Source organism: Lipophrys pholis, assembly GCF_963383615.2.
Source record: "Lipophrys pholis genome assembly, chromosome: 19".
Classification (NCBI taxonomy): Eukaryota; Metazoa; Chordata; class Actinopteri; order Blenniiformes; family Blenniidae; genus Lipophrys; species Lipophrys pholis.
In genome coordinates, this window is record NC_137647.1 from 8017554 (window position 1) to 8035326 (window position 17773).

The window sequence follows — 17773 nt, forward strand, 5'->3', positions numbered from 1 at the left end:
AGGAGTTTTCCGGAGTTGTACGGTCGTCTTCTCGCAATCCAAAGCTTTTTGGTTCTTTCCTGCTTCACGAGCTCGTATTAATGTGATGGAAAGGGTGTTACTGCCTTATTGCTACATGTATTACTGGGATTGGTTCCAATTAGATACATTAGACATATAAATGGATGATAACGGTGACAGGTCAAAGTGTATGTTTGCTCTCATGTACGGCAGAGCGGCATAAAGGCTAAAATTGAACTTGTTGACGCTAAAAGCCAGAATCCAGTTGAAAAGAGCAAATACATGGTTGGTGTTCACAGAAAGGATTTATTTGTTATCAGAACTTTATTTACATGCGGATACACTTTCATGATCATAATCTGGAAGCCATATTTTTAATTTGATAGATACAGTCTATACATGCACACACACACTGGACATATTCGATTTTTCACTTGGCTAGAGAGATGTGAATCACATCGGGGACAATCTGAATGCATATAAGGCACAACACAAGGTTTCCAGTATGGAAAAATAACACCAATAGAGAAGGGTTGTGCATGTTCAGTGCTTCTTCAGTATTCACAATTAATGATACTCTAGCTGTCACTTTTCCCCCCACTATCATGTAAAGCCACATTAAAATATGTCAATTTACCAGCAGTTAGAAGTAGCAGAGAAGTATATATACGTCTGGGTTGGACATCAATGACATCTTTACCGACCGAGAATCTCGGTTTCTGTGGGAGACGGGCTGCTTTTGGATGCGTTCTTCCGGGTGATGGTGGTACAGCGGGTGAGGATCTCCTGAGCCTGAGGTCTGGGAGGCACCTTTGGTGATCTGGGCCCCTTGTAGAGGTTGGGATCAGAGATACTGGGCATCAGTCTGCCCTCCATGCTGGTTGTCGGGCTGAGGAGGTGGCTGGAGCTGGGTGGGGGCGTGCGGCTGAAGCGCAGCTGCTCGTCATTGGCGGTGGGGCTCATGGCGAAGGATGAGCTGGCGGAGGAGGAGCTGAGGTCATCGCCTAAGCTGAAGTCGGAGCTGTCGCTGGCGAAGCTTCCCTCGCTATCTGCTCTGACCATTCTGTCGCGTTTTGCCTCCTCTTGGTCCATCTCCACCTTGATTGTAGGCAGAGGGGCCTGCTGGGGGGAGGTGGGTGTGGAGACAACACTGGCAGCATTGTCAGCTGCAGACCGAGCAGGGGGAGGTGGAGGAGGAAGAGGTGGTTCAGACAAAACATCAAGGGAGAGGGACCGCTGCTTGCCCTGTGGTTTGAGCAGGAAGGGGGACGAGGACCTGACAGGAGGACCCATCAGGTTTCCTTGGGAGCGACTGAGCTGGGACTGCTGCTGCAAATTGGAAGGGGTCGCCATAAAGGTGGGGGAGGCCCGTGGATCTTGAATGGCTGGTGTCATACGGATGTGGGGGTAACTGTAGGGCTGCAGGTACATAGTGGGGATGTAGCCTACTTTTCCATTGGATCTGTTAAAAATTGAGAATACAGATGTCAAAAATGGCAAAGTTTTCAGCAACTGTTGAATGCTTTAGGAGTTTAGGAAGTTTGAGTATTAAAGTCTGAGCTTAGCAGAAGGGTAATGCTTTGTCATCAACCGTGATCTTGCAAAACTCGGCAGCCCAGAGAAACCTCTACTGATCTGGGCAGTGGCACGCTATGACACCTTGATCTCTCTGTCACAGGCCTTATGAGTGGATTAATGAGTAATTCTGTGGTAAGACCACGATAAATAAATACAACTTTGTGTGATGCCATCAGCGCTGATTTGTTTTACAGCTGCAAAACTTCAGAGAGTTATTTGCATTTGTGTCATACACCCTTGAATGTCTTGCTCATATTAGTTGATGATGCATCACGATTGTATTGCTTGTCCTGACTAATGGACAGGGCAGTTACCCTCGCTGAGCCTCACATTACCTTAATGAGGCCTTTGTAAAGTCCACACTTCTTTTAAAGGACATTGTTTAGAAACGTTCACGACTAATCATATGTTAGCATGAAGCATTCAGAAACTCTGGATTTTTGCCAGTTGGAAAGCTGTCAATGACAACATGATCAATGTTTCTAAATCTAGTTTGGCGCATTTAAACAAGTTATTCCAGTAGCCGAGTGAATATGCTCAGTAGTAGTACCTGATGAGCCACCAGCCGTTCTCAGACTTCTGCAACACCTCGACCACGGCGCCGATGTTGACGGTTATCTCATCGGCTTTGGTGGCCTTGTAGGTCTTGACCGCAGTGTAAAACATTCCTGCGGGAAAAGTCAGTAGCTTCAGTGTAAAGTTGTGTCCTGAAATGAAGACATTTGAAAACGACTTAAAAAAAAGAGCTTGTGTGCATGTACCACTTCCGAGGGTCCCGTCCATCTCATCTTCATCCCCATCATCATCTGTCTTCTCCAGGTAAGGTGCGGGAAACCAGGCCATGCGCTTGTCTTCTTTCTCCACGAGCCACCATCCTAAACCAACACAAACATGTTGAAACTCTCGTTTGGTGCGTTTCATGTTTGTCACACCCATTCAGGAGATGCTGATCGAAGAAGCTCACCGGCTTTGTCTTTGATGAGCACGTCTACTTTTTCTTCCACAGCCACTTTGAAAGGTTTGTTCTTGGTGTCTTTGGTCTCGTACGTGGCCACACACCTGTATGTCTCCGTCACGAACGGCTGGGTCACGTTGCCACCGTTGCCATGGCCACCATTATTCCTGTTCTCCTCGTCCGATGGCATTATCATTATGCTGAGGAGAAATCGAAACAGTTCATTCTTGTTCTCCGAGATCTGTCTGCATCGGTATGATCATGTTAAATATTCATAAACATGCATTTTCTGTGAATCTGTCATGTGCGGAAGACAAAAGCAAATTCATTATGATGAGACATTCCTCCTGCCTTTAGCGGTGGATAATTATCTTCCTGGAATTTCAGTTCTCACTCGAAATCACACCCAAAAGAGGCTCTGTAACTTTGGAGCCTCTTGAGATTTGCCGACTATAAACCAGTGCAACTATCAAGTAACGTTTTCGCTGTACAGTCAGCTGAGTGACACGCTGAGGTGGCCTAGAATTGAGAAACATGTGACTTCAAAGAAAAATGGATAAAATCAAAGTGAAAATTTGTTTCAGTGCACATTTGATCAGATTTAACTTATATCTGGGCTGAAAGAGACGAACAAGACCAGCTAAGGAGTTTCACTATTTTCTCGGTATTAGTTAAGTATTTTAACTAAGTGCTTAAAAATGTATTTTGTATCAAAGTCTCTTTTCAGTGAGATTCAGCATTGCTCAGCTCTTGTAAAATATACTGATGTAGAATATCTTTTTTTTTTTTATGTCTCGCCGTCATATGGAAATCCAAATCAAGCGAGAACCGATTTCAAAGCGATTAAGTAAAAAGCCAAAGTGTCTTTTTCGAGTTCACAACACCGTCACATTAGGAAAATTTGGATGACGAAATTCTACGCAAGCGGAAATGTTTGGTGCTGCTCTTGTCGGTGCATCAATTGATATTAATTGTTGAACTTGAATGTTGTATCTTACGTGTTGTTGGCGAACTCTGGCTGCAGGTCCTGATCTTTAGGTTGGAAGAACTTGATGAGATCTCGAAACTGGGAGATTTGTGGGTCGCAGCTCAGGAGCTCAGTACAGTAGGCCTGCAGGAACTTGACGTAAGCCAGTGTCTTGTTGGGACCCTTTTTGGGGTTGCTCTGCTTCAGCTTTTTGTCTGAAAGCAAACGGGACACATTTTTTTTTATAGCCATAATCCACCGGGCTGTGATCCGCACGAGACGTAGCTGTCAATAACGTACCTCGAAATCTGGGGATGACTCTGTTTGACTTCTTAAGTTTATTTGGGAAGGTTTTCTTCAATTGCCTCTGGAATATAAAAAAAAAAAATAGATATGTGTTGGTTAAAAAAAAAATAAAAATCCATAGCCTACTATTACGGGGGTAAAGCATAAATAAAGTGCAATATTTTATACTCACATGCATTTTCTTATATTCAGCAAAACTTCTGTAGATTACAATTTCATTCTGGTCTGACCAAAGCACAGATGTCATGTACAGCTGAGAAAGAAAGTGCAAAAAGTTAACGCTCGCGTTTGACCTTTTTTTTCGGCGCACAACACACACACACACACACACCTTCAAATTTTGGAGAAAAGAAACAAAAGACATGTGCTTACTTTGTTCTTCTCCTTGTACATCACTCCAGTTACATGGGCACTAAGAGGATACCGCCCGTCCTCCATGATCAGAAAGTGACAAAAAAAAAGATGCGTTGGACTGTCCAGTTCAGAGCTCGAGCCTCTTAATCCTGCTCAGGTTAAGGAGTGAAGCAGCAACTGCTTTGCAGCTGAATTTATTCCCTGGAAAAGGTGGGGCAGTGTGTGTTACGTAGACAATGTCAGGTTAAAAAAAAAAAAAAAAGTGCTATTGTTTTCATGCAGGGGTTTCCTGCATTGCTCCACAGCCACACCTGTGTTGCACAGGTACGCTGCATATCAAACCGTGCTGTCACTGCAGCAGCCAGGCTCTTCTGAATCGGTGGTGTCACAGTGGGATTATAGTGACAGGAAATAGTCGTCGTCATTAAAAAATTCACCTGGCTTTGTGTCAATCACGTACCAAAGAAAATCACTCCCTTGTATCAGTCATAACGGGAAATGTCATTTTGGTAATTCAGCCGGAAACACATGGACGTAAACCTTTTTTGTGTTTTTTTGAAGAGTCACAGGTGATCTGTTGAGTAAAAGTTTAAATGAATGAGTAATGGTTAAAGAAAACAAAGTAAAGTAATCATTGGCTTTACCCTTCCCCTAAAACGCTTAAACTATTATAGATACAGAAATAATCCCTCTTTAACGTCTTTATAAATTCGGTTTTACTGTGTATTTTAAGGTCTCCATCTAAATCATTTACTCTTCTCTCCATTAAAACTATAGGTGTCCAGGTGATTTTCTTGTAGGGTCTGTCCTTTCATTCTTTTGCTTTTAACACAGCAGAAATTGACATTTTTTTCAGACAGGATTCACTTTGTTTTTGTTCTTTCTGAATAGAATACACTCACTTTAGAGATTAAAACTACTCTGAGAAATATGTTTTTAATCACAGGATAAACACACACTCATGACCTCAAATGCCCGTTTAGGAGGAGACATGCCGACTCCACAAAGGGAGGTCAGAAGCCCCACACTCAAAACTACCACCCCGCTGCCCTCATAAAACCTAATAAATGAAATCATAATAAACAATCATAAACTCTCGATTAAAAAAACAGCAATGTTGAATTTCTCAACATTTATTGAACGACTTGGAATTAATTTAGCCGTGGAACAACTGACCTGAAATATAGTATAAAGTTGGAGTCGTCAGCCACTAAAGGAACAGAAAACACATTAAATACAGATCACATGTATCTAATAAGACTTCTCAGTCAAACCATCAGTGCTGCATGTCAAATGTCTGTAATAATCTAAGCATCCGGTGTCATTTAGTAGGGTCGCATGGTGGATAGTGGCTCGTCCTCTCATCTCACCGTGAGAAGTTCCCCCGTTCAAGTTCTCTATGGCTTTTCAGTGGCACTTGCATGTTCTTCCTATGTGTGTCTGGCTACTCCGGTTTCCTTCCACAGTCCAAATAAGCACGCCTTTGGAGTGAATTGGTGATTCAAATTACTCAGAATGGTGGATGTAATTAGACGTCTTCCTCCTGTGATGGACTAATTGACGTGTTTCATTTCATGACATAATTAGTTTGTTCACCATTGTACACAAAAAGGCCCTGGAGTAGCCAGAATAAGAGTGTGTCTGCTATGCAGGTTAAATTCTAGATTATGTAATTAGGTTTCTGTTTTTTTTTTTTTTTTTTAGGGCACAAATTGTATTTTTAGGATGCCAATTCTGACTATGAGAGAAATCAGGATACACCCTGGACAGGTCACAAGTCCATCACGAGGCAAACACAGAGAGACACACAACCACACACACTCACATTCACACCCAGAGGCAATTCATCCTCAAATTCATGATTTAGAACCGTGGGAAGAAGTCTATCTCTCTCTCTCACTCTCTCTCTGTCTTTTTCATGATTATTTTCATTGTGACTCTGAAAATAAATCAACATTACAACCATCCAAACCTTGTAAGTGGTATAAGAGGTATATGTTTGTGACTTAATGCATTAGTACCTTCATTGACCTATATGTGTGCTGTAATCGTATTTCATTATATGGTTCAGATAAAATATAAATGATGATGTTATGCTACTAATCATCCCGTCAGGATTTCAATACTGTGTTTCGCTGTCAAAATGCATAATGATTGTCTAAACAATATATGTATATTGTCTAAATATACCTACAGTCAGCATCACACTTGTGTGATTGGAATAATAGTAAATCGATTGTGCATTTGTATCGTTTGCATACCCTGTTTTGATATTTTGAGTAAAAAACTGCAAATTGTTTCGGTGCTTTTCCTTTGTCTTGTACCAACATGTCATTGCAGTCCACAGGGTTTTTTGAAGTTGTTTGATATCAGTGATACAGACCAAATGTCAGCCATTTTTAGGAAGCTCCCTTCTCGCCACTGCACACAGTAACAAGCAGTGCAGACCACAGTGAGCATTTGGTGCGACAAATTGTAAAGACCCTCAATAGTTTGGTGTGGTGTCTTTCACACCAATTATCCTCTCTCAGCCAAACTTCACAGTAACGCAGTGGAATGCCATGTTTTTATCCATTCATTTAGGCTGCAATTTCGGGTCACACACATGTTTTGGGGGAGGAAACCAGAGTACCTAGACACATGGAGAACATGCAAACTCCACACAGAAAGGCTCAACCAGCATTTGAACCCACAGCCTCCTTGCTGTGAGTTTAAAGCTCGAACTACTGCTCTACCGTGTGGCCAATGTTAGCATCACTACTGAATACTTATGAATGAATGAATGAATGAATGATTTATTTCGGTTAAAAATAAAAAATAAAAACAAAATCATGTTTTTACAAAATAAACAGACAGCAACCGAAAAAGGAATAGGCTGAAGCCTCAAGGCTTATTTGTGCCTATCCTGTACCATCATAGGATTAACTGAATAATTCACAATAAAACATCACTAATACTCCATTACTACTGAAAAATCAAATTCAATCAAATTTCATTGTAACCTTTGATAATTTTTGACTTTAAAGTCTTCTTGAAAACATACATAGAATTACACATCTTTATTTCATCATTAAGTCCATTCCATAATTTTACACCCAAAACTGACACACATCTGTACCTGATATTAGTTCTTACTTTGTGAGTGTCAAACATTAGCAAACCCCTTAGGTTATAAATCCCCTGCCTTAGTTTAAACAATTTTTTAATACAACCTGGAATTGTCTTATTTACCACTCTAAACATAATTTCTAATGTTTTTGAATATACAATGTCCAAAAATTTTATTGTATGTGATCTTATAAACAGCTGATTTGTGGAATCATGATATCCAACTTCATTTATTATCCTAATAGCTCTTTTTTGCAGTTTGATTATTGGATCTAGGTTTGTTTTATATTTATTACCCCAAATTTCAACACAATATGTCATGTATGGCATCACAAGTGAAAAGTACAGCAAATGTAGGCAGTTCTTATTCAGTAAATGTCTTGTTCTGTAAAGAATATAAATAGATTATATATATAGACTTCTAGGAGTCCAATACGAACTGCATGGAACATTCACACCCATTCCTTCCATGACACGAGCGAATCACACCAGTGATTAGGATTCATTTTAAAATTCCTTTATTTGCTTTTACATGCCTTCATGGCCTCGCCCCACATTGTTTGTCAGATCTGCTCTGACCGTACACTCCCTCACGCTCTCTCAGGTCAGCAGATCAGATCTGTAGTTTGTCCCTAAGACCAAGAGGAAGCAGCCTTTTCAGTCATTGCCCCAAAATTGTGGAATGAGTTGCTTTTGCACATCAAACAGGCCGACTCACTTAATATTTTTAAAACCTCTCTGAAAAACAGACTTTTTCTCTTCAGCTTTTAACTCAGTCTGACAGGCTGACTTTTATTGTTTTTTTATTGTTTTTATTATGTGTTGTTAATTAATTATATGTGTGTGTATATATATATATATATATATATATATATATATATATATATATATATATATATGATCCTGTCTGTGGACAGCACTTTGGCCAACTGTGTTGTTTAAAGTGCTCTATAAATAAAGCTGAGTTGAGTTCCATCGGGGCGGTAGACAGCAAAATCATTTCCTAAATTATTTCTATGAATTGACATAATATCAGAGGTTTTTATTTTAATATACAATTCTCACAAAAGTATGAGTTATGTATGGTGATCTACAATGTTAGAAGCATAGTATTCTGTAAATCCAAAAAGTGAAATGCCTGTTTTCTTTTTAATGATATTGTTTAACTTTGAATTCCACGGCGTATTAAATTGTTTATTTAAATATATTTTAAAATTCGGACTACTTTTTGGACACTTTTTCTAAAGCGCCAAAACTTTCATTCACAGAGACTACAACTCCCATAATGCTCGTCGCCAAGTTATCCAATAAAATCACTGGTACAACCGAACGCCAGTTTCCAGCCAATCAAATTTGGGGAAACCGCAGCCTGAAATGTGACGTAGAAGGATCGTTCTCCATTAGTTTGCCATGGGCAGCTTGCACATTTGAGCAAAGTTATATAAGCTAAGAAATTGTGTGAAGCTGGCAGACCTCCTGGTGCCAATCCCCCTTCTCTCCCCAGCTGTGCTGTCCTCGGCCGCAAGACCCATGACGGTTGCTGACGGAGACGCCTTGGCGCTCATCATGCCCGTCCGAGCCGAGTGCTGCGCGACACCCGGGCCGGCCTGCAGATCCCCGGCCTCGCTTGTTCCCCCTGCCCCGATCAACACCCACCAGCCGGGAGTGGCCACCTCGCTGCTCTACAGCGGCTCACAGTTCCGGGGATACCAGAAGAGTAAAGGCAACTCGTACGACGTCGAGGTGGTTTTGCAGGTAAGCACTTTTTCCCATTTTTATTTTATTATTTTTTGCGTTTGTTTATTTTCCTCTGCAGAGTCAGCGTTTGTGTAGCACAAGTTGCTAACTAACAGACGCTAGCTGTCAGCTTTTCTTTTTGTTGTTGTTGCTTAATATCAGTTTAATTTTGAATGTTCACATCTGGTGAGGTTCCTGCTCTGGTGTTTTGAAATGCGATCGGATCTAAATCATTAAAGTATGCTGCCCTTTCATTGCTTCAATTTGTGTTTGCATTTCGTGCAACAAGCTATATATTGTTTTTAAATGAAGGGTGTTGCAGACCTGCTAATATAAAAATCTAAAAGGCCTGATTGCACATTTCTGCCCAAATCCTCCCTAATGCCAGGTTTGAACTCAAATGCACCAACAAACAAGTCTGTATGTAAAATTGTAAACAAATAAAACTTTCGTAAATGTGTTTGCCCTGACAGCATGTGACCACAGAGGACTCGTATTTGTGTGGATACCTGAAGATCAAAGGCCTAACTGAGGTAAGTCCCAAAACTAGGTCAAACATAGTGAGTGTGACCTTTATTCCAGCGCTGGAAAGAAAACAACAACCCACCAACTGATTTCCACGTGATTGATGCAGGCTGAATTGTGACAGCTTCAGATTAGATGGGAGTCAAACTTGAGGTATTGGTACGAACTGGGGTGCTTTACTGTAAGTGTGTCAACTGTATACTCATTACATTATGCAACGTGTGAAAGGAAAAAGGTCAGCAGGATCCCTGAGTCCACCCTGCCTGTGGCCGAGTGGAAGATGAGTCGTCTGGGTGTGTCACTCTGTATCGAGGTGGCAATTGATATTAGACCGAATTATTGTTTTTTTGTATCATTGAGATCGAGTGCAACTCCACATTGTGCATTAAAACAGATGATGTAGCGTCACTAAAAAGCACGAAACGGCATACAAATGCATGCAGGAGTCATTTTGAATGGGTAGGTTATTGGAAAATATGAAGCAGGAGAGCATTGGCTTGTTGCAGACCATCCAAGGCATTTGATGCACTGCAGTTTGTTTTTTTTGTTCAATGAAAATGCTAAAGGCATGTTGAAACTGGTATTAAAGCCAATGGTCAGCCCTCGCTAAAACCTTCTCTACTGATGCAAACTTAATGACCTGCAGACTGAGTCACAGCAGGTCAAGACAATTTGCATATTCTTCATGTTGCAAAGTGGTGGATTTCTGTTTTAAAAAAACACCTTTTGACTTCGGATGCACAGATTTCCTGACACTGCCTCAGCGTGTTTTTCCTCTTCGTGACAGGAGTATCCAACTCTTACAACGTTCTTCGCTGGTGAAATTATCAGCCGAAAGAGGCCCTTTTTAACTAGGAAGTGGGATGCAGATGAGGATGTGGACAGAAAGCACTGGGTATGTCCTCTTTAGTTTATTTTGCATGTTTTATTTCTGCTGGGCTGCGGCCATGGCTTTTATATAGCGTTTTATGGTACGTTTCATTCAATCTCCATATAGTATTGCTCGATACCATGAGGTAGCAAACACTACTGTTTACTTTGAGACCTATTTGGAAGAGTTGAACTTAACTGAGCCCTTTATCCAGGAAGCTCAGAATTTGTCAGTGGCACTGCATTTTGTGTATTTTATTCATACGGGCAGCACGTGTTTTTTTCTTGTTAAGAAAAGATGCATCAAATCTAGAAAACTACTCATTATATAAATAATTGACGATCATTTCAATATGCAATACACTTACTAATGTTGGTGGTTGATTAAGGAGGATACATTCATATAACATAACAATCTTTTTTTTATTTATTTTTTTTGTTCTCCCAACAGGGCAAGTTCCAGGCCTTTTACAAATATGCCAAAAACTTTAACTCTGATGAATTTGACTATAAAGCCCTGGAAGACGGCGATTATATATTTATGAGATGGAAGGTTGGTCCTCTTATCAAACGCCTCGTTCTGCTTTCTCCATTCTCATCGTATCATGGGGCTCTAACATGAACGCTGCTTGCCTTTCCAGGAGCAGTTTCTAGTCCCAGATCACACGATCAAAGACATCAGCGGCGCTTCCTTCGCAGGCTTCTACTACATCTGCTTCCAGAAGTCCACGGCTACTATTGAGGGCTACTACTACCATAGAAGCTCAGAGTGGTAATTTTCAAAATGCAGACAAATCTCACAGAGAGCTTTTATTTTCTGTGTTGTTTTGGTGGTTCTCGTTTTATTTTACTGTTTTTATTCATTTCTAGGTACCAGTCTCTAAGCCTAAGCCACGTCCGGGAGCACAGTATGCCTATTTATGAGTTTCGGTGACATAAATGCACGGGAATACCGAGTGATGAAAGAGACCGCTGAAGATGCCCTGTGACTGAATGGGATGGGAATGACGGGGACCCCTTTTTTTTATTGCCAAGAATCGAGGTGACCTGTTCTCCTCGCTGGGGGAAGAGTTCACAAAGGGGGTCGCACACTCTTCTGCTGGACTAGAAAGAAAGTCACAGATGAAGATGAATCAAGGCAACGAGCTGTGAAGCATGAACAGATGCACAGTTGCTGCAGAACCTATGTTTGATTGAAATTTTAATTTGTCCCGTTGTTATTTAATTGGCATTGAATCTCTTTGCGCTCTCATAGAAGCCGTCTCGCCGTGGCTGGAGATCAACATTTTAGCCCTTGTTTTCCTTTTTTAAAAGGAAACACGGATGATAATGGCCTTTCAGTTGAAGCTGCAAGAGCAAAAATGTTGGCACAGTTTGTCCTGTAAAGCTAGAGTGATTTCCCAGTCTTATTTTAAGTAAACAAAAATATGGTTACTTTGATGCCCAAGGTCGTGGAATGGTAGTCTCTTGCCAAAATGTTGCAAGAGAGGGCCTGAGTCTTAGGTTAAATGCAAGATCTGCAGGACTGTACGTAATCAGGTAATCTCGGGTGGTCTGTCAGATTATAACCCAACATCTGAGGGGAGATGGAACGGGAATTATTCAGGAGAGAGTCATTGATACCCATAAGTCTCTTTAAAGAAAAAATAAATAAAAAATCCCCTGAGAACACAGATGTTTGCCTACAAAATGTGTTCTAACAATACAATTTCTTACACTACCTATAAGTTTAATATCTTTAACACTTTATTTTCTCGTAATCAAATAACGTTGATCAGCAGCTGAAGCACACATGGTGGAACACTCTGGTGCAGAGCGAGTTTGTAATAGAGGTGATTTCGCCACTTGCAGTGAGGAAAAAGCAGATTTTCATACAGCAGAGCAATCAGGAAAGGGGATTTGTTGGCACTGGGAGAGTCGACATGCGAAGCAATGCAGGGTTTGTGAAAGCGTCAGCCTTAGTGTGGATATTATCTGTGGATAAAACGTACCCCCCCACCCCCCCCCCACGCACACAATTTTTAAGAGTTTGTCTTATCGTTAAACAATATAATACAGCTTTAGGAAGTGTTTTCCTTGTACAGGGTGAAAATTATGGGTTTTCTGTTTGTTTGTTTTTAAGCACCTTGTGTGACTCGTGGAGTGAATGATCGGTAAAAAAAATAAAAACCGCTTTGTTGCTATAAGAAAAATCCTGCTGCCTTACGATTTTACAATTATTTTTTTTTTTTAAACCTTTTCTTCTGAGTCATATTTTGGCTCGTTTTGTTTTATTTGGAGAAAATTACATGAGCATTTGTGTTTGATTTTTGTAAATCTTTTTTTAATTTTTTATTTCTATAATCGTCTTGAGTAATCTTTTAGTTTGCCTGAATGAGGTTTATGTAAAATGTATGTGTTGGAGAGTGCTTGTACTCGACAAGCCCAATTTATGCGGGGGATGCTGTTGGAACGCTAATTTTTTAAACCCTGGTTTACAATCCGGAATAATATTTTCCATCAGTCATGCAACAGGAAAATAAAGTGAAATGTGCAATCTGAGAAGCAAATGTTTATTTAGGAGAGTGTCATGGAAAGTTTATACGGAGGAAAAGCTCGACTTTAAAGATGTTATAAATTCTGCTGCAGAGGTGTGGTGTGAACAGAAATAAAGATGAATATTTTATACTGTCCTGTGGTTAAATGGTCATTTTATTAGACAGTCATCACAACACAGCACTAGAGGTCAGTAGTGTACCATAAGACATCTTGGCTCACCGTACAGGTTTACAGCACGAACTCGGATTTAATTCCAGTATACAGCAAGAACTGACACTTAAGAAACTGATTTCATGGTTTTCTCCGTTAAAAGTGCCCAGAAATGACTGTCGCATGTGGTGCTATATAAATAAAGTTGAATTGTATTGTGCAAAATCAGATAGAAACCACTTGTTAGAAATCTCAGAAATACAGGCAGCATTTTGAATCTTGCCTCCATTCCCAACTTTTTTCTTTCTTTCTTCTATAAACCTTTTTCATAAAATTGTACATAAAAAGCAATATAACTTGAGAATTGTAGAAAAAAGTAATCGATGAATAAAAGCTGAGAGTAATGTGGACGTGCTGCTATGAGAATACCTGTGAGGAAACCAGGAAACAGTTATTCCAATGACGGAGAGAAGGAAACAACTACAACCCAATATGATTCACGGTTCTCTGTGTGGCTTCAGCAATTATTAGTACGTGCTTAAGTCACAAAGGGAATATCTTTCATTTTGTCTCATTGTAATTTCTCAAGCTGCTCCATCAAATTGTCCCTTTGTTTGAGGAAGTCTGAAATGTGGGTACGGTGCAGATAAAGTTGTTTGTCTTGAATCTGCGAAAACCCCAAAAGAACATTGTTAATGTAAAACAGGACAGAATAATACACATTAAAAAAACAACTGTCATTCGTTGTAATTTGAGTTAATACCTCTTTAATCAGGGTCTGTTTCCAGGCATTAATGCCTGAAACCAGCTGAGACTCTCGGTCGAAGAGTTTGAGGACGTGGTGATTATGGCCTGTGGTCAGTGTGTCCATCACTGTGTCTTTATCTGAAAACAACTATACATGGACACGTGTATGCACACAGATGTGAATAGTACTGCCACAAAAGACTACAACCTGCCTGCAGGCTTTGTTTCTTTTCTTCGATCAAACAGTTTAAAACCGAACGGACTCCTTATGCCTCCTTGCCATGTGCTAAGCACTTTTTTATTGCTTACTTGCTAAAAAGTCCCACACCAATACCGCCACCATGACTGGTTTTGCCATCTAAAGCTGTAAGAAGTCTGGTAACTTCAAACAAGCTCTTCATTTTGTACAACAGCTTTGGTCTGTAATGAATAACACTGACCATTAGAACATCGTGTGGCATGTCCTCGTCCTGAGTGTCCGTGGCCACTTTGGCCAAAGTTTCCAGGACAGCCTCTTGCACCTTCCGATGAAAGCCCTCCTCCAGCTCTCGGCATTGTACAAATGTATGATTGTGTTAAAGAAATCAATAATTATCAACAAAGGTAAACCAGCTACTATCCAATATAACTTTGAGCACATCTAATCAAATTTAGATTAGATGTGTTTAATATTGTTCAAAGTAGTTATCAGTAAATACATAAAAATAGATAATGGTTGTCTGGTTACAGTAAACAGTTCAGTTCAAACGGTGATGCATCATGGTGATTCAGTGTTACGAGAAGTGTCAAAGCTGCTATTCTGACTCACCGTACAAAAAAAAAAAAGATATATCCCTTCTGCAGTGTCAATGAAGCTGGCCACCATTTCTGAGATGCTGTTGTCAAACTCCTTGATGTTTTTCTGAAATCAACACAGTATCATGGTAAATGTTAAGCTACTACAAATAATCAGTATTGGTAAAAAGCAAGAGGACAAAAGTTCATAATTTAATATATATCTCTACATAATCTGAAGCAGCAGTTCCCAACCTGTTTCATGTAATCCCCGCCCTAGTTCACCTATAAAAATGGCTTGCAAACCCAATTTCCCTATTTTTGATTAATCAAATTATTATGGTGAAGCCAATCACTGGTGGACAGGCCCACTCTCACGAACGTCTCATTCCCAAATCTACAGGCTTGATCCCTGGAGCTGGTCTGGACTACCCAGGTTGGGAACAACTGATCTAGAACATATACTAAGTAAGAAATAGGCCAAAATTGAGAATAGGCTATCTGTTCCACAGAATCTGGGCATTATTGCAATGTGCAGTATTCTTCAAAGTACAGAAGGCCTCCGGGCACACACCTACCTCCACCTGTCGGACCTGCTTACACTCCAGAGTAACGAGGCTCTGATAGAGGCGGGAGATCTCAACGCTGCAGTGGCTGATCTTGGCGGTAACTGTGTCTGGATCTGATAACTGCTGCAACTCAGATAGTCTCTACGAAGGTGAAAACACCAGAGATAAAACACACGTCGATAAAAGATTTGCTTTAAACCAGAAGCTGCTACATAAAATCTGATGCTCCGGTCAGCTCGCCTTTCTGTGCTCTTGATCAAACGTTTCCACCATCAGTGATTGTTTCTGCTGGTAGTATGTCGCCACCTCACTGAGGCCTCTGTGGAAAGAGTTCACCTCTGACTCCCTCCGTTTATGCTCAGCAAGGCCCGTTTCAAATAACCGGGTACACAGCGCCACCACTTGACTCTTGAATGTAAGTGCAAGGTCAAGGAATTCAAAGGAAGATTCGCAAAGCTCTCAATAATGAACGTGCATGCATTTAAAAAAAAAAAAAAAGATATGTTTCCAGCAAAGAATCAACTGCTGGAGCGTGGTGGAGCATCTCTGCCTCTGGATCACCTTCAAACATACTGTCAAACAGACAAGGGCCATTTAGGGACTCCACAAAGGCATCCTGAAGGAGATACAACATTCAGTGAGACAAAAAAAAAATATATATATAATAGCATGGAAGAATATGAACATTAAAGAACATTACTTTGTGCAATTTGAGTTCAGCTTCCTGGCTTCGCCGATCCTCTTCTGCTTTCTCTTTCTCCAGCTCTTCAGCTTTCATTTTGTCCAGAACATACTGGTATTTTTTAGACGCTGCATTTTTCTGCAAAATACATACACACATTCAATTTTGCCATACAAATTTTGTGCAAACTGAAATATGGATAGGATTTTAAAAAAAACAACAACAAAAAAAACGCTTTCAAGACTAGGGTGAGTACTTTGTATAATATATAGTAGTATGTCAGTGTTTGTACTTACTGTAGTCTCGTGAAGTATGTTGCGATCCAAGAACATTAGGTTGGGAAAAAAGGCAGCCATAAAATGCTGATAATTGTCATCATCGAAGGCGGGATTTCCAAATAGGTTGATCGTAAATATATTCTTGAACCTTTGTAGATAGAGCACCTACAAGAAAAAAATTTATTTGTTTTAAATACATCAAAATTTGTGTAACATTTAATTTGTTTTCACTGCAAGAAAAAAAAAAGAATATTGGTACATGCTACTTGTGTGAGAATATGCTTGCAGAAAAAGGTTGTTACATTGTCCAACTGTTCAAGAAGGTTGTTCGCAAAGAAGAAATGAGTGAGATTCTCAATTGTATCCAGGTTTTCAATGACAGAGATTTTGTTGTCTGATAAATTCAGCGATTCCAGCTTCCGCAGCGACTGCAGACCTTCCATCTTCTTGATGCGATTGAATGACAAATCTGAAAGACATGTTCAAAATGACTTCTAGTTGTTTATTAGTACTCAAACGTCACTGCCAGATCTTTCAGCAGTCTGACAATTCAATAAAAGGTGAATATTAAAACGTCCAAAGTTTTACCTTACCGAGCTTTTTAAGATTGATCAGATGGTCTAGACCGAGAATCTTGTCAATGAGGTTGTAATTCAAGTCAAGCCTGGTCAAAGATGTGAAATCCCACAAGCCCTCGATATATCTTATGTCTGTAAAAAAAGTAAAATAAAAATGATAATACAAAAGAAAGGTTGAGATGACCACACTACAGATTTCCACTGATTTGTTTACAGTTTCTTGTTTTCTCACTTTTGTATTCCAGGCGTAAGTGAAGAACATCACTGATTTCTGCAGGAGGGGCTGCCTCATCATCAGTAACCTGGCCCTTTACAGCCTGGAGTATCATCTCATTCATCCCGCATTGTTTATTTTTATGAGGTCCCTCATCCATGGCGCCAGAGGCTTCTTTGGCTTTACTTTATCCTCTGAAAAGTATGGTACAATATGAGGGCATGGACAATTTAAAACATTTGTGTGTACGTATTGTTGCCATCAGCGTGATAAAACTTTTTCTTCTTCTTTCGGCTGTTCCCATTAAGGGTCGCCGGAGCGGATCATCTTCCTCCATGTCACCCGACCTCCTGCCTCCTCTACTCTTTCACCGACCATCTCCATGTCATGCCTCCCTTCAATGCACTACACAGATTGATAACAAACTATCACTTCAATACTCACTAGCTCTGCCATAAAAATGATCTATTGTTGGTTTTGCTCATTTAAAGCACTTTAATTCACATTAATACACAAACTTTAGTACTGCACCTGGATAGCGCCAGTTGCGTTTCTTCCCCGTTGTTTGGGTGCTGTTGCATAGCAACGGAGATATCCAGGCTGCATTCAAACGCACAAAAGCTCTTGCGCTAAAATTAACTTGAATCAACAAACCAAAGATCAATTGTTCTTTACTTTGGACACGTTTACTGACAAACAGCAACGTTTTACTTGAGTCATGTGTGTTTTTAATAATTAAGTTCCGCCTAATAACGGACAATAGCTTGACGTGTAGGAGAGGTTTTCTTGAATAGAGCTTATGTTGCTAAATATGACTGGCATTGAATCCAGCCAATCACACCC

At 40.2% G+C, this 17773-nt stretch overlaps 3 protein-coding genes across 3 annotated transcripts; 1 reads left to right on the top strand and 2 right to left on the bottom strand.

Annotated features, from left to right (window-relative positions):
• Positions 1–287: 287 nt before the first annotated feature.
• noxo1a (NADPH oxidase organizer 1a) lies at positions 288–4538 on the bottom strand. Its single transcript, XM_080487922.1, has 8 exons — positions 4179–4538; positions 3979–4059; positions 3801–3867; positions 3532–3715; positions 2543–2733; positions 2340–2453; positions 2129–2246; positions 288–1462 (listed from the first exon to the last, which is right to left on the bottom strand). The coding sequence occupies exons 1-8, from the start codon at positions 4242–4244 to the stop codon at positions 697–699; spliced, it is 1587 nt and encodes a 528-aa protein (XP_080344048.1). The 5' UTR covers positions 4245–4538; the 3' UTR covers positions 288–696.
• gid4 (GID complex subunit 4 homolog) lies at positions 2380–13077 on the top strand. The gene is made up of 8 exons (XM_080487923.1): positions 2380–2397; positions 2519–2596; positions 8773–9023; positions 9479–9538; positions 10318–10425; positions 10852–10953; positions 11042–11172; positions 11271–13077. Exons 2-8 carry the CDS (start codon positions 2557–2559, stop codon positions 11332–11334), a joined length of 756 nt encoding a protein of 251 aa, XP_080344049.1. The 5' UTR covers positions 2380–2397; positions 2519–2556; the 3' UTR covers positions 11335–13077.
• A 428-nt stretch (positions 13078–13505) lies between these two features.
• On the bottom strand, positions 13506–17054 carry drc3 (dynein regulatory complex subunit 3; the record flags this gene model as incomplete). The annotated part of the gene is made up of 8 exons (XM_080487221.1): positions 13506–13517; positions 13852–13983; positions 15188–15319; positions 15690–15794; positions 15879–15998; positions 16157–16303; positions 16441–16607; positions 16949–17054. The coding sequence occupies 8 exons, from the start codon at positions 17052–17054 to the stop codon at positions 13506–13508; spliced, it is 921 nt and encodes a 306-aa protein (XP_080343347.1).
• Positions 17055–17773: the final 719 nt, after the last annotated feature.

Coding starts and splice junctions, on each gene's coding strand:
- gid4 (XM_080487923.1), top strand. CDS start 2,557: ATGAGCACGTCTACTTTTTCTTCCACAGCCACTTTGAAAG. Junction 9,539..10,317: donor AGATCAAAGGCCTAACTGAG/GTAAGTCCCAAA, acceptor TCTTCGTGACAG/GAGTATCCAACTCTTACAAC. Junction 10,426..10,851: donor ATGTGGACAGAAAGCACTGG/GTATGTCCTCTT, acceptor TTCTCCCAACAG/GGCAAGTTCCAGGCCTTTTA.
- noxo1a (XM_080487922.1), bottom strand. CDS start 4,244: ATGGAGGACGGGCGGTATCCTCTTAGTGCCCATGTAACTGGAGTGATG. Junction 4,060..4,178: donor TGTACAAGGAGAAGAACAAA/GTAAGCACATGT, acceptor TTTCTTTCTCAG/CTGTACATGACATCTGTGCT. Junction 2,734..3,531: donor CCAGAGTTCGCCAACAACAC/GTAAGATACAAC, acceptor ATTTCTCCTCAG/CATAATGATAATGCCATCGG.